This window comes from Xiphophorus maculatus, chromosome 13, assembly GCF_002775205.1.
Source record: "Xiphophorus maculatus strain JP 163 A chromosome 13, X_maculatus-5.0-male, whole genome shotgun sequence".
NCBI lineage: Eukaryota > Metazoa > Chordata > Actinopteri > Cyprinodontiformes > Poeciliidae > Xiphophorus > Xiphophorus maculatus.
In genome coordinates, this window is record NC_036455.1 from 2,739,116 (window position 1) to 2,755,654 (window position 16,539).

General features: G+C 37.4%; 1 protein-coding gene across 1 annotated transcript in view; it reads left to right on the plus strand.

The window, feature by feature from the left end:
* The window catches only part of slc45a4 (solute carrier family 45 member 4), a 53,869-nt gene that overhangs the window by 29,835 nt on the left and 7,495 nt on the right, over positions 1-16,539 (plus strand). Inside the window, exons 4-8 of the mRNA XM_014474387.2 lie at positions 11,380-11,568; positions 14,764-14,943; positions 15,023-15,213; positions 15,552-15,729; positions 15,822-16,283. Coding sequence (XP_014329873.1) covers positions 11,380-11,568; positions 14,764-14,943; positions 15,023-15,213; positions 15,552-15,729; positions 15,822-16,283 — 1,200 coding nt within the window. The remainder of the gene's footprint in view (positions 1-11,379; positions 11,569-14,763; positions 14,944-15,022; positions 15,214-15,551; positions 15,730-15,821; positions 16,284-16,539) is intronic.

Below are 16,539 nucleotides of genomic sequence, written 5' to 3' on the forward strand. Positions count from 1 at the left end.
GAACGACAAAAATAACCAAATCCTGCAATCAAGTGGGTGAAAGGAGCTTCCTTCGTAGGGCAGCTGAACCCAATCAGGGGCCCGATGATGACCTCTGTCATTCCTCAGGGTAAAACCGCTCCGCTTCCTCATCAGCGCAGGTGTCTTGGTTCATTTGTCCCACTGACAGGAAACCCAGATCGTTCTGATGGGGATATGTATCAGTTCTGGCTAGGGGATACCTCAGAGTCATTTGAGGTGTTTTGTTTGTTTGTTTGTCCATTCTGACATTGAAACACGTTGGGATCCTCCTGGAGGAGCCGGCGAGTCTCTCAAAGGAAATGGGACGTCTAGGTTTCTAGAGATCACATTCTAGTCAGAAGACAAATGTTTGATGGATTTATCCATTTTCGATCTTTAAAATTTTCATTGAAAGGGAAAAATTATTTTTAGAAAGGTATTACACTATATTAGCAATATTGTTTTTCATTAAACCTTTAAACCTTTAGATCTACTCCTTGGGAGGAGTTGATCACATTTACTCCTTGAGATCTAAGATCAATAAATCAATCAATCAGTCAAATTTTATTTGTATAAGTATAAGTGCTTTACATCATAAAAACACAAAGCCATGCAACATAGAATCAACAATCGAAACATTTGATTAACTCAAGTCACATCTTTAAATTGTTAATCGATTGTGCTTCAAAGGCAACTCCAAACAGGTGGGTTTATAGTCTGGATTTTAAGGAACTCAGTGTTTCAGCAGTTTTGCAGTTTTCTGGAAGTTTGTTCCAGATTTGTGGTGCATAGAAGCTGAATGCTGCTTCTCCTCATTTGGTTCAGAAGACCTGAGAGGTCTGGAAGGTTGATACAACAGCAGCAGATCTGTAATGTATTGTGGTGCTAAACCGTTCAGTGATTTATATACTAACATAAATATTTTAAAGTCTTTTCTCTGAGCCACAGGGAACCATTATAGGGACTTTAGAACTGGGGTGATGTGCTCTATCCTCCTAGTTTTAGTCAGACCGCCAGCAGCAGTAAAAAATCTCTTTTGCAAAAGTTTCCTGACAACAATATAGTGAAACGGTTAGTTACAAAAACACATTCCAATATCAATAAATTCAAAACAGTGGCACGTACACTTTGTTTCTGCTAAATCATTTGTAAAACCCTTGAAATGATAAAATGAGACCAGCTGTTTTAAATGAAATTCATACTGAAGCCCGTGGTGCTGCGAAATGAAAAGCTATTTATTTATTTTTTTACCGGAGTCGGTGCGGACTCCTGTAACGCTCAATAAAAATAAGTCCTGTGAGCGCAGGTGATTCAGCCCCGCAGGCTCCTGATAAATAAAGGGAAATCAAGTAGGGAGGAAGTATTCTTAGTAATGCCTTTAGAAAAAAAAATGCCAGTGAATCCAATGTCGAATGGAAGGAGAAAACCCACCAACCCAGGAGTACTTTAAATAATATTCAGTTATTTGTTTCACTGTATCTGACTGCAGTCCAAGTGATTAAAAATGAATAGCAACATCTGTGAAACTCACATGATTAAACAGAAGACATGCTGTTTGTAACAGCATGTCCAAGTTGACTAGAGATTTTTTCTGCTTGAGACTTTTTACATTACGAAAAGCTGAACTTATGTGAAATATTACGATTTTCCTGCTACGTTCACTGAAATACTTGAGAATAATCAGAGAAACTTGATTGGAACATGTGTTTTTACTTCCTACTGTAACATTTGTAAACATTTTTTTTTTTTTACATTTCTGAAAGAAGAGTTATGTTCTTGTCACTTAAGATTTTTAATTGCATCTTTGTTTTTATGTGATTGTATATTTACGAGAAGTGACTCAAAACTTGTAAGATCAATGATCAAAAACGCCATACTTTGTTGTTCTATTTTTAAAAAAAAATTTACGTAAAAGGAAAACCTGAATAAATTAAGCTACCAGCAGCTTCAAGCTGTGAGGCCAACATAGTGAAGTTGGAGCTCCATGAATTGGGAGAATTTTAGTAAGAATTTGAGTCAAAGAAAGTCGGAGTGTTTTCAGAACAAAGTGGAATTTGTTTCACAAAGACTGTAAACTGGAGAAACACTAAAAACATTGTCCATCACAGTCAAGTTCCTATTCTGCAGCTTCATAAATGAAGTAAACAGGTTCCTCACAAGATGCATTTGAGCTTTTTTCCTACCTGTTCTGCACTTTGAAAATGCATTACAGCCACAAATCCATCACAGTGAAATGAAGTCTGTTAATTTCTAAACCCTGAAAAAATATCATCCAGAGTTCAGCTTTGCCAAGATGTCTGACATCTATAATTTGCACAGAAGTGTTCGTTGTTAATTGCATGACCTACAGTATGCATAGTTACATAAGACCACCGACTGATCTGTGTCTATTGGCCTCATCGATCTCTTCGTTGGAAGGCTGCAGCTTCCTGTTGGTGGTAGGTCAGTCGCAGCCAGAAACCAGCAACCCTGCTGTTCGTCACATATGCTCAGGCATTAAATATAAAAAGTAACTCAATATATGTGTTTTAACCTACAGAAGAAATCCGTGCAGATATTTTGAAACATTTTGTCGTGGTTAACTCTCTTCCCGTACTCGTCTCTGTGTCTCAGCAGGAGGCAGCTAGTTTACTGCAGTGCTGTTACATAACTCTGCAGACTAGAAGCAGCTGTGTGTGCGTGCATACCAGCTGGCTTCACCCAATCTGAATGCCACCTTATGGCAAGAGAACATGGAGTGGGGGAGGAGGGATTTAGCACCTTTGCACAGTGATATGAACATTAGTTCATAATGTCAACTCTTCTCCCAGTGGACAACTATTACGCAGTTTCTCTAGTATTTCTAAGCTTGCTTAGTGAACAGAAACTCTTAGCTTGTGATGCATTTTTGTCCGCATCAAATGTTTCTCTTTCAGCATTAATTCAAATATTGATGCAGCGGTTTGCTCTGTAATGCACTTCTGTAATGATAGCCTTGGCTGCTGGTTGTATTTGTCTTCATTTATGCAAAGTGTTTCTGTAAAAAGAGAGAGTGTATGTTTGCCCAGTGCATGATTGATAACCGTCTCTTACTGCTGGGAAGTGCTATGACTCACTCCTCTCCTCTCATTTTCTTTTTCTGCACTTTATAATCCCTGACATCATAAATGTTGTTTGAATTTGCTTTTAGCAGTTTTTTTTTTGTGCCATTACATCACAAGGTTTTACCAGGATGTGCAGGATGAACGATGCTGTGCTTCAAGCTGTTAGCTCAACATTTACGAGGCTTATAAAGTGTCTCTGCTCTCTTGTAAAAATTGTTCAGCAAGCTTTTATTCAAACTTGGAATAATTATTAATTTATCCACAGATAAACAGAAATGTATGTAACTTTTAAATTGAAACCCAAGATAAAATAAGAGGAAGATGTTTTGGTACTGCATTTGTGGTGTGCCTGAAAAATCATTTGTATTCTCATTGGAAAATAAGAAACAGAAGTTTATATAAAAAAATAAATACATACAAAAAAATAGAAGGGGAAAAATACAACAGACATTTGAAATTGATAATAAATATCAACGGCAGCGGAGGACATGAACGAAGATGTTCAGTCCATGTTGGCTGCACTTCCAAATATTGAGTTAGCAGCCATCTTGTTTGGCTCGTCACGTCTCTCTTCGAAATGTCGGATGGTTGTTTATAGCACAAGCAATTTATGGTTAAACTTCATAGCATTAATCTAGTGCCGAACAGAAAAATCTTAAACTACAACTGGGAAGAAATTGTTTCTAAATAGCCGAATGTCCCTCTGTGTGAAGCAAGTGGCATGGAACAAGAGACTGGTTCTCAAATTAAAAATCAAATTCAAAAATGCTTCATTAATCCCAAAGGGAAATTAAATGTAACTCATTAATTTAGATTCTTCAAAGAGATATTGAAGATCGCGTTGGCTGTTGGCAGGAAAGATCCTCTGCAGTGGTTCCATTTACCTTGCTAGGAATAAAGCAAACACTGAGTTAACTAATTTATGAATCTAATCTAATCCGCACGTGGAAAACGAAAACAAAATTTTGTTGTCACGTTCCCTTGGATTGTAAAATCCAACTTGCAGAGTGTTTCCTTTTAAACTTGAAGTAAGAATGCTGCTTTGCTTTGCCACATTGAAAAAGAGCGACGTCTTCTGATTGGTCGCCACTATTTATCTGATCTTTCTTCCAAATGATTGGGATTTCAGTGTATATAACCTCTTTAAAAGGGTTTTGAGTAAAACATTTAAATGTATGCTCTTTTGATTTTACCACAGCTGTGCCACATGTCGGTATACTAGCAGAAAAGAGTCACTGCAGCATTCAGACCCAAACCACCCATTCTCACTTATCCATGACTAGGATGTGAGGTTAACAGGTCTAAGAAGGAAACCTTGACCCGTTTACACCCTCCAGCTCATTTTGGGGGGATCCCAATTTGCCCAAAACACCTGAACGGATTCCTTTTGATGCACAGAAGCAACGACTCCACTTTGAGCTCCCTCTGATGATAAAGCTAAATCTGGCACAGGAAGCTCTGTTTGAACATTTTGTATCCAGGAGAAATGTTCTTAAATTAATCTGAACTATCTTTTTTTTTATAGGTATAAAGCTAAACAGTGCTGTAAATCAAAACATTAGTTTAAAAGCTGTAAAATATTGAAATCCCTTATCTTAATTTTAGCTTAACATAAAACCTTTTTCATGTGAGTTTATTTCTATGCTGCAAAAGCACAAAATCTAGTATTCGTATTACATTTCTAGTGCAAATATCTTAATGAGATAAAACTAATTTAAAAGTAACATTTCTGCAAGATGTAGGAGCTTGTTTTGAGGCAGTCGTTCCTTAATCATGATTAAAAGATGCTAGTTCCACTAGCAGATTATTTCACTTATAACAAGACATTTTTCCCTGTTATAAGAAAAATAATCAGAGCGTAGAACTAATACTTTTTCATCAATGTTAAGGGATTATTTACTTAAAATAAGCTCATGTCTTGCTGAAAGCTACTTTTCCAAGTTAATTTTGTGCTATTTCAAGTACTTGTATTTGCGCTAGAAAGTAGACCAAAAATAAATAAGATTTTGTGGTTTTTCAGTGTTCACAAATATACAAACAGTAGTTATGACCATCGTCATGATATTACGGCTTCTGTCACTGTCTTCAGTACAGTTTAATATCAATTAATGCAGTGATGCTGCTAAACAATATGCAGTGAGATTTTGAATTATAAATGTCTAATTGATGATAGTTCTGTAGAAAGCAGCAGTATTTACAATGAATATTAAGATGATTGGGCTTGATTTAAATTTTAAGCACTAAGAAGATGGCTTCTTCTATCATTTCAGATGCTAACAAAACAACATCAATATCAATATTTTATGCCCTATTAGTCCATCTGTTCACATTGTGTTTATTCAAAAAAAATATACCTGCTTCCTTCCCTTTTTTTCTTGTCCTCTCCGCCTCTCATTTTCACTTTCCTCCTTCCTTCCTGCCCACTTTCTCCCATCACGAACTCTGACCCACTCTCCCTTTCACACCATTTCTCTGGCTCTTTTCGGCATGGCTGACATTTCCCCTGAAGTTTTCTCACGCCAGCGCAGGATACGAAGGAATTGTTTTGTGTTTACGGGAGAACGGGCAGGAAGGGAAGAGGCGAAAGTATGGAAGAAAACGACGAGACAAAGGAAAGAAGGAGAGATGCTAAATTTGAGTTTGATGGTGGTGATTCCTGCTTAGAGGAGGGAGATTTTACTGATTCAGACTGGCTTGAGGGATAAGAAATTACATGCTTCCATCTTGATGCATAATTATAATTTGCTCACCATTCAATTAAAATGACCATAAATATTTAGCTCCTTTTCAAATAAAAGTCAAGCCTCTCATCTAATGAGTTTTCTTAGATGTTCTCAGTAGAGATGATGATGAGCGAACTCCCTATTTTTGTTTTGCTGTTTCTTCCTGTCAGAGATGTGTCCTCCTTTTCAGATGTGTCAATAACTCAATTTCTTTTCTGGTCATTCTCTGAATCTACCTCTTTCTGTACACCAATAAAAATGTCCCAAAACTGACCACATTCGCTCATGAAATCCAGTCCATCTCTCCTCCTCCTCTCACAGAATCAGAGTGACAGAAATGTCGCGACATGGCATCCTTAATGTGTTGCCCTGCAGAGATAATTGATAGCTGTCATTAGTAATTAACTGGGAATCATTTGTTTTCAGCTGTAATCATCCCCAGCCTTACATTTGGCTCTCTCGTGGTGTTTACTGATCAGAAAAATATTGTGGTTTTCAGTTTTCAACTGGCTTGTCGGGACCAATTTTGCTTAAATCAGAGGCTGATGTGTATTTTTTGCACCTCTGAATTTAATTAAAAAATTTTTTTGGGATGTTGTCTATGTTTTTGCAACTGAATTAGGGCTATTTTTGCTGCGCTAAATCCAAAAATGGCATCAATTTTTTTCTCAATCAAGTTAGGTTTTTATTCTGATTTGATTCAGAGAAATTCGATCTTCTGACTAAATTGATTACATTTTTGTGAGATTATCAGTTAATATTTTTCATCCAAAAAAGGTTTTAGGGGGAAAGAAATTGTTTTGTAACAGAGTGTATGAATTAAATGATACAAACATTTATTTCTGTAAATTGAGTAATAAACACTGATAAGGGTAAGTACATGTAAATTGAACATTACATCTTCATTGTGCAAAATTAAGTGCATGAACTTCCATTTCTTTGACCGCATCATGTGCAGCAGCAGCAGGTACATCTCTCGTCAGAGTCCGACAACAATCAGCCATCATGCCTGCATCCCAAACTAATATGTAGCTTAGTTCAGAAAGTTGACCTAATTGAGCAAAACCAATGTGATTTCTGGATGCAGCACACCAAAATTACCCTAAAACAATTGAAAAACCCCAGACAATTTTTTGGCTGCTGACCAGTGTTATTTATATACAGATTAAACTAAGTTGTGACCTGTAGGCCACACACGAAGCAGACGGTTTGATTAAGTGAACGGTATCGCCATCTTCTGAAAAAACCAGCAAAAAATTTGTGTTAGTGTTTGTTCCAGTTAATTTGGAATGAACTTAATTCAAAATATGAGACGATACACAACTGAAAAAGCTGCCTCCAAATAACAAAGCGTGTGTAAGATATGTGGCTGCGACATCTGCGCACGTGTTCAACAATATGACCAACTGGCCAAAGCGCTTAACTGTTATCAATGTGTTATTTTTGTGTGTGTGTGTTTTCATCCTTCTGTTTTATGCATGCAAAATAAGTTGCATGAGCTAAGTTGTTGATGCTACGTCCTTTGTATACAAGTAAAATAATGTAGTAACATGTGAGCTTCAGTGAGGGAACTCTAATCTGAACTTCTACTAAAAAACACAACACTCTTTCTACAAGTTGTAGATCTGAAAACAAACGGAGGTTGTTACAGTTGATTTGTTTTTTTCCTTTAGTTTTGGATAGACGTAAAGAAAAGCACATAGAACCTGTGCAGATGCTGATGAATGGTCGCTTTGTACTCCAACAGCTGCACATCGAACACCATTATTTTTGCTGTGTTCATGGAGGAAATGTGCATAATAACTAAAAAAAAGGCTTGATGATGGATGAGGCAGTTGTTATTTTCCTCACAATCAGTGAGTCATATAAACTGTTTCATTCAGACTCTCCATACTTCCGATTCCGTCTTTCGCATTTCCTCCTCTTCTCACCTTTATCCTGACTCTCTCCACCCTCCCTTTTCTGCACCGTTTGATGTCAGCCCTTTCTCACACTCCTCCTCTCCGTTTCCTCCTAGACCTCTGCTTTTTTTTGTTGTACTTGTTTCTTTTTCTGAAATACTTCCTGCATCTTGATACTCTCACTATTGTTCCTCGTGCACGTGTGTGTTTGCACATACAGTACCAGAATTGTGTGGGAACTGAGTTTTCGGATTGTTGGGAACAGAGACATGTCTTTATTTACTACATTTTGTCAGGGTTTTTTTTGTATTGTGTGGGAACTGTTTACTAGAAACTGTTTTCCTGTTTTGATGTTGACAAACCGATTCTTATCTGTTGTTTTGTCCCATACTTTTATGGGACCACTGATTTTGTTGATGTGTGTGTCTGTGTGTGTGTGTATATTTTTAAGCTAAATACAGAAACAAACCTGGAGATAAAAAGTCTAAACAAGCCCCTCGACAGGAAACACTTTGTAAATGGCGCGGCCTTATTAGGTGATGGAGACTCTGTGGTGACAGAGTTCCCAAGACTGTGTCACTACAAGCGGCAAAGGTTGAGTCCAGTTTGCAAAGCCCTCAGGAGAAAGGCAGAGGTCAACATTTGTAAAAGACAATGGGAACATGACCTCTGTTATCTTAAATTGAGGAAAATGTCTCTCCACTGCATGATTCTGGCTATTCACAGCACTGTCTGTGCAGGACTTTAAATGCAAAACTGTTTTATTTTATGTGTAAGTTACACTAGCTTTTTAAATGTGACACCATGGTTTTAATAAGCTACCGTTAGATTATTTATCTCAAAAAGTGGAAGGCCTTCAGGGGTACAGCGCCTCCTTCTGGTAGTTTAAGAAAATGGCAGTTAAACAACTATCTTTTATCTAGCTCACGTGTTAAACTCGAGGCCCGTGGGCCAAATCCGCTTTTTATGTGGCCCTATAGATTCTAAACTAAACACTAAATGTGCTTAAATATTATGTTATCACTCAAATCAATGCAGTTTTTATCTGTTTATGCCAAATTATATCAATCAGTCCCTCCAGTTTCTTGAGAATTATTGTATATCAACAAATTGTGCTATATAAAGGGGAGTTTGTTGCAGATTTTTCTTAAAAATTGTAAAAATGTAATTACTTGTACTAAACAGTTGCCTCAGCTGTAATTGATGATCTATACATCGAGTAATTAAAAAGTCGCATTTACCAACATAAATAAGCACAAATATCGCAAACACTTTGATTTTTAATGCAAAAAATCACAAAAAGAATCACAAAATCCTGGAGGGACTGAAAAGATGTTCAATAATATTTAATCTTTAAAATTCTATGATTTTTTTTTTTTTTTTTTACCAGTTTGTGAACGGGTTTTATCAATACATTCTGGTGCAACTGGCCCTCTAAAAGCATTCATGATCTTGATTTGGCCCAAAACAAAAACGAGTTTGACATTCCTGCTCTAGCTGTATTAAATAATGTGTGTTATTAGAGGAATGAGGTAAAACTAGCACAGCTGAATCTAAACCTAAACTTGCTCTCCCCGATACGTATAAGATCGCATTAGCACTTCAACACAGCAAGCTGCCACAAGTAGCTAGAAAAGCAGAAGTATAAAAGCCTCATAAATTTAAAAAATGTAACCCAAAGTAAAAAGGAAGCTCTATTGACAAATCTAATTTCCCATTTCAGTTACATATAAGCTAAAAGCATATTAACACACAAGCTAAACCAAATTATATCTATAAAAACAAATGGGTTTGTTTAACTTGCAGATATCTTCTACTTAAATAACATCGCCTGTCTTTCTATCATCACCAATGATAGATGAGGGTTTCGGAAGCAGCTTAGCAAAAGTGTTTCTTTGCTGCTATTATTCAGAGGTATTGACAGCATGTGTGTCTTTCCATATGTTTACAGCACACAGTCCATTTAGCCAAAGCTATTTTCATCTGTCTTTATGTTTAAAAGCCTAAGCTTGATGCTGGGAAGTTAGATCATATTAATAATTTAAGAACTGATGACAAATAAGGTCAGATTTACTCTCCTTTTCCTTTGGGAATTTTACACAATCAACATTATTTAAATTTAGACATTTAAAACGGGCTAAAATAAGAGCATTGGTTACAAGAGCAGTACTGTGCAAAGGTTTGAAAATCATCCCCATGTTTTTGGCTGCAGATGAGTCCAAATTTGTTTGATTCGTCTTATTAAAGCTTCTCCAGACTTTGTGAATGTCTCCTAAAGTTGAGCTTTGTAATTTGGTTATTTTTCACCTGAACATGGCAGCGTCTTGTGCAGTATGTTCTTAACAATATGGATAAGAAATTTAAGAAAGTTAACTAACAATCTGACACAGCCTGAGATATGCTTATTTGTCCAATTCGATACTGTTTTCATGCTAAGATTTTAGTTAAAGTGGTGAAGTACTGTACTAAGAATAAGTGAAAAAAGTCAACTCAACAAAAATGTCCAGAAAACTTTAAAATAATTATTGATCAATATCATTTTCAGATTTTTAGCAAATTTGAAATTGATGTTGCTAAAACATTGTGTTTTTGTTTAATATTTTATGGGCATTCAGCTAAAGGAAATGGAACAAAAAGCAACCAGAGTCAAAATACACAAAATGTTTAAGTATAAACAATCAAGTAACAATCCAATACTTTTCTTTCAAAGGCTGCATTTGTGATATTGGAGGACAAAAAACAACAAAAACATTTTTCAGATGTATTTAATGATAGAGTTTAAAAATCTTACTGGGACTTGTTGATTCATTTACCCTCGTTGTGATGATTCAGTCTGGAATGAATCCTCCGCCTTTGCGTGATCTGAAAATATTAACAAGGTTAACAAAACAGAAACAAATAGGTTACTGTTCATGTCACTAAAAATTGTAGCCAATCGAGTGCATCTTGATAGTTATGGCATACAAATACAGAAAGGCCAGCTACAGAAGGTTAAGAACCGGAGTGCTGTACCCAAGCATTTTGATGGAAAGTTGAGTGGAGGTTGTGTTAGAAAAATGTGCCCAAGCAAAAGAGATTAACAAGACTTTACATGAGTCCAAGACAACTGCACAACTGCTGCAATGCTTGTTTTAAATGTCTCCTGAACCAACATCACAAGCATCTGTGGTAGAAAAACGACTGCTTTCAGATCAAAATGATTTTGCATTTCAAAGGAAATTTTAAATCCCAGAGTTGGGATGCAGAGCAGCAAAGTTAGCCCTGTTGCTTTGCATCTAGCGGTTCTGGGTACGAATCCCAGGTTCTGAGTACATAATAATGTCTTGTAGATGGAGGTAGAACAGAAATAAACTCTTGAAATATATTGTATCTGTATAATATAAGTTTTATTCCTAAATTGAATTACTTTTAATGTTGATATCCTAAGTAAATTAGATGCACATGTTGCCTGCTGTGAATGTTTCCGTCTAACATCCAATGAATAATCATGTTCATCTTGTCACATGTAGTGTAAAATTTCTTTGGTTTCTGGTTATTTTTTGGTTTTAAAATGTAAATATCAACACTTATTTCTTACAAAAAGCGCCTTCTGCCCCCTGCTGGTCAAAGCAGGAAAACAAAAACAACCGTTGTCTGATTTAACTTGGGGAATGTCTGCTTGTCCGTCTGCAGGTCTTCCGGAGCAGTACTACAGTCTGACCTGGCTCCTCAGTCCGGTTCTGGGCCTCATGTTCACGCCGCTGATCGGCTCGGCCAGCGACCGCTGCACTCTGCGCTGGGGCAGGAGGAGGCCGTTCATCCTGGCCCTCTGCATAGGAGCCCTGATTGGAGTGGCGCTGTTTCTGAACGGGTCGTTGATAGGTGAGCACAGGATGTTTATTGTTGTAGAACTGAGGACTTCTCTTTATATATATACAGTACAGACCAAAAGTTTGGATACACCTTTCTAATTCAATGGGTTTTCTTTATTTTCATGACTATTTATAAGGCAAGAAATCCCACTTATTAACCTGACAGGGCACACCTATGAAGTGAAAACCATTTCAGGTGACTACCTCTTGAAGCTCATCAAGAAAATGCAGAGTGTGTGCAAAGCAGTAATCACAGCAAAAGGTTGCTACTTTGAAGAAACTAGAATATAAGGGGTATTTTCAGTTGTTTTACACTTTTTTGTTTAGTGCATATTTCCACATGTGTTATTCATAGTTTTGATGCCTTCAGTGTGAATCTACAATGTCAATAGTCATGAAAATAAAGGAAACTCATTGAATTATAAGGTGTGTCCAAACTTTTGGTCTGTACTGTATATATATATATATATATATATATATATATATATATATATATATATATATATATATATATATATATATATATATATATCTTAAAGGATGCTAAATAAAACCGCTGCAAGTATCTAATAAATGCACTTTTTCTACACTAATATTATAAAATATTTATGTTATTGTTTTTAAAGTTAAATGAACAGTTGCTTTTGATATTAAACGTTCTGTTCATTTTTCAAATGTTTTATTTATTTGATTACAAAAATTGTTTTTTATCAAAAATTAAGGAAATTCAAACTGCATGATCCCTCCACCCCCAAAAAACCTTTTAATGATCAAAAGTATATAGTATAAAAAAATTTATTAAAAATATTTAAAACTGTAACCAGCTCATTTTATTAGTGACTACAGGTTTTTGTTTTGATTTGGTTCTTTAATTTATTTTGATCAAGTTGTGGAAACAAAAATCAGAGAAGTGGGTAAAAATCGAAACATATATTTGAAAAAAATAATAGTAATTAAACATAAGAATTGTTATTATTAGATTGGCATTTTTAAACTTACTTTTGCACATTTTATTATAATTCGATTTATCAGCAATGGTTGTGAAGCATTCATTAGATATTCTAATGCTCAATAGAAGAAAGTTTAATGTTTTCCAGAGTCCTAAAATGTAGTCTAAGTGCCCAAATCAAAGGTACTCTTTCTGGTGACTTAAGTAAAAAGTAAATTAATTAAATAGTAACTTTATCCAAATAGCAGCAAATAATTCTTTATTGTACCTTTTTTTTCATAAGCAGAGATAACATTTATAATTGTTAAATCTGATATTTTCAGAAGGGTACCAACAAACTCTTCATATTGCTGCCTGTCACCTTCCTGTTATCTGCTGAAAGTCTTGTTCTCACTTACAGTTTAAATGAACCACAAACATGTCTTAGTTCCCCATAGAAATTAGTTTTCTCTTAAAAAACTTTTTATGCTTTTGTCCTTTACTTTTGTAATACATAAACTTTAAGACTTCTGCATTTAGTGTCCACTCATTCATTTACATTTCCACCCAGCAGAATCTACTACAGCAACTACTACTACTATTGGCTTTTATTCTTTTCTGAAAGTTGCCATTTAGGTCAAAGCAGGGAACAAGGGGGCAAAAAACTGCGTCTGATTGTGAAAGACCCGTATCAGCAAAGTTGGCATGGGAAAAACCAGTAACCATGTGTGAGAAATAAACGAAAGGGAGCGAATGTGTGTGTCTGTGGTTGTAAATAAATATAAATGTGTGAAAAGCAGCGGGTGACGTGGGAAAACCCGTAGTAACCTGTCCATGACTGTGGTCGTGTGAGTGTGCTTGTGTGTGTGTTGACATGGGAACACCGGAGCCAGCAGTTCACAGGGAAACAGTTCCTGTTTGCTTCCTTCTCTCCACCAATAGCGGGTCACTTCCTGTCTGGGTGCCTGGCTAATGAGCACTGTGGCTCCATTGTCTCACCCAAACACACACATAGAAGCACACTCTGCTGCTCCATCTACAAACACTTTCATTTCCTCGAACCTCATGGATCCCAGTTTGAAAAATCATGCTGCGTCACACTGCCTCTCGTATCTTGCACTCACATCCTTACAGTACAGACTTCCGACTCTGCACTGTTCACACATATTCATGCAACTTCTCCCTCGGGCCCCCTGTGAGTATTTTGAGAGAAAAACAGACGAGGTCACCCACAACATGCAAAGCAGTATGGGAAATGTGACCTGTTTCTGCACTAGTCTAGGTCATGCAGCTGTTAAGTCACAAATAAGTTATTGATCACGTGTGTGTGCAGCTGTGATTATTACCTGGTTTATGTCCACAGACGCTCAAATATCAGGGAATGCAGTAGTTGTCTGTGATTTTTCAATAAGTTACTGATTAATTGATTGAATAATATTTATCTTATATGTTTATGTTATATATTTTATATATAATTTCCCTTTGGGATTAATAAAGTATTAATTCATTTTAATTTGAGAGAGAAATGTTATTTTGCACAGGAACAAAATAATTAAACTACATACTGAAATTATGTGGAGATTTCAACATTTAATTAAGTTGTTCAATTATTTCCACATTTAATTGTGTATTCATTTACTTTCTTTCTATTTTTCCAAAATACATGGATTATGATCCTTTATGTCAGGATTTTTTCCAAAATGTTTTTGATTTTCTTAAGGCATAAAAAAATGTGGGGAAACAATTTTGTAAAAATTTTTTCTAGGTGATCAGTTGTAATTTTCTCCAAATACAAGGTACTTATTTGGAAAATACATCAGTAGTATTGGTCTTTAGGGGTTACTTGATGTCACAGTATTTGTTTTTTAACCTACAAGAGTCGTCTATAGTGGAAGGAGGGACTGGATATTCCTGAGTTGCTTTTTCATCTGTCTGCCATAGTGGATTTAACAAAGATTTTCTAGCACTTGCAGTGGATGGCCACTAGTTGGCAGTGTATTGTATGATGCACTAAAGTCCACTTCAGTGGTCTGTGTGCCTTTATAACATAAAAATCCACAAGAAAGACAAGAATATGGCTTTTAGACAGCTGTCCACTGCAGTGACCGCTATGCATGAAAGGGTTAAATTTATTGACATTTAGTTATGAGTAGAAAGATCTTAATTTTTGTTCTTGAGTCACTTAGCTGCTATTGTAGACAACATGTAATTGTTCTTTCTTTACTGATATGTGTTTCTAATCACCGTTTCACTGTTTTCCTTCTTTTGCGCCGTCAGGTCTGTTGCTTGGCGACGAGGAAGGCAGACAGCCAATAGGCATCGTTCTCACTGTGCTGGGCGTCGTAGTGCTGGACTTCTGTGCAGACGCCACAGAGGGACCAATCAGGGCGTACTTGCTGGATGTCGCGGATACGGAGGAGCAAGACATGGCGCTCAACATCCACGCTGCTTCTGCTGGTAAGAGCCAATCCTGTCATTTCAGATGTTGCATATAAACAAACCTGATGCTTATCTCGTAACACCTTTATGTTTCCAGGCCTCGGCGGTGCAGTCGGCTACGCTCTTGGAGGTTTGGACTGGACGCACACATTTCTCGGAGCGATCTTTAAGTCCCAGGAGCAGATCTTGTTCGTTTTCACTGCCTTCCTGTTCACCATCTCAGTGGTTCTCCATCTCTTAAGCATTGAAGAACAGCAATATTCGCCACAGAGCGACCGGCTCGATCAGGTACAGAACTGTAGAACTGAGCCAAAGAGTCGAGTCAGCCATTGTTTCCTTATAATTCGCTTCCAAGGAAACAGATATCTGGTAGTCTTTCAAAAGGTTTGGATCTCCAGACTTTTCTGTCCATTCACTCCAGTTATTTGTTGTTCCTGTTGTTTGTTTCTTTCTATTTATTAGAGTTAGTTTACTTTACTTGTTTTTGTTAATGACACACTGCGCAATAATTTGTGAAAAGGCATAGTGAACAATATCAACTAAACCTGTTTCCTTTGGAGGAAAACATAAAGAAATGAGAGAATTAAAAACTCTGTGCCGTATATTTAGAGTTAATCTCATTTCAGGAGAGTCCAAACTCCAACCACCTGCAGCCGTCAGCTAATGGCAGGCCTGGACTTCTTGCTCCCAAGCTGGAAATGATTGGCGAGGATGATACGATAGAAACCTACGACTTCTACGATTACGGTGACGATCATTCAGAGCAAGGAGACATGGACTTTCTGGAAGTAGAGCTAGTCAGAAGTAAGTTCAAGCCAGAAGATATGGTTCCCCTTATTGGCATGTCGTCTAAAAATCTTATTTTTTCTCACATTTCCTTCTTGTCATCCTTCCAGGTAAAAGCGACAGCGTTCTCGCCATGGCGGACGCCACCCTCGACCATCTGGACCACGACGCTCTGTTCCTGTGCCACCTGGAGCCATCCATCTTTGCCGAGCGCCTCTCGCCTTACCACGGGACTCCCCCGAGGATCCCGTCCTTCTTCAGCCCCGACCACAGCAGCTCCCATCCGCGGCTCGCCAGCATCAGGCGCAGCAGCAGCGCGGGCAGCGAAGACTTGCTTCGCTCCCACCACGCCAATCAACACACACACACTCCCGCGCCCAGGATCTCCCGCCTGTCAGCTTTCCTGCAGGAGATGGAGAACGACGACGGGCAGGAGGCCCTGCTGAACAACCAGCTGAATGAGCAGCGGACTCTGAACGGGCGACTGTTGGCCAGCGTGACGAACGCAGACACAGGGAGTTCAGACAGGCTGAGCTGTAAAGGACAAGCACACCGTGCCGGGATGGTCAAAGGTCAGAACCTCCACACGACAGCGCCTTGCAGAAGTATTCACACCAATTATAGGGGACATATTGTGCAAAATTCACATTTTGCGACAGAACGTTTTCGTACTTCCATTTTGGTCTCTTGTGTTTCTAAAAACATCTCAAGCACTTAAAAAAAAACAAAACAAAAACACCCAGCCATTTTTTGGCAATAGATAAAATTTTTTCTGTGTCTGGAAGATGAGCCATTTCTAACACCTACCAAATGTAGCGTCACATATTA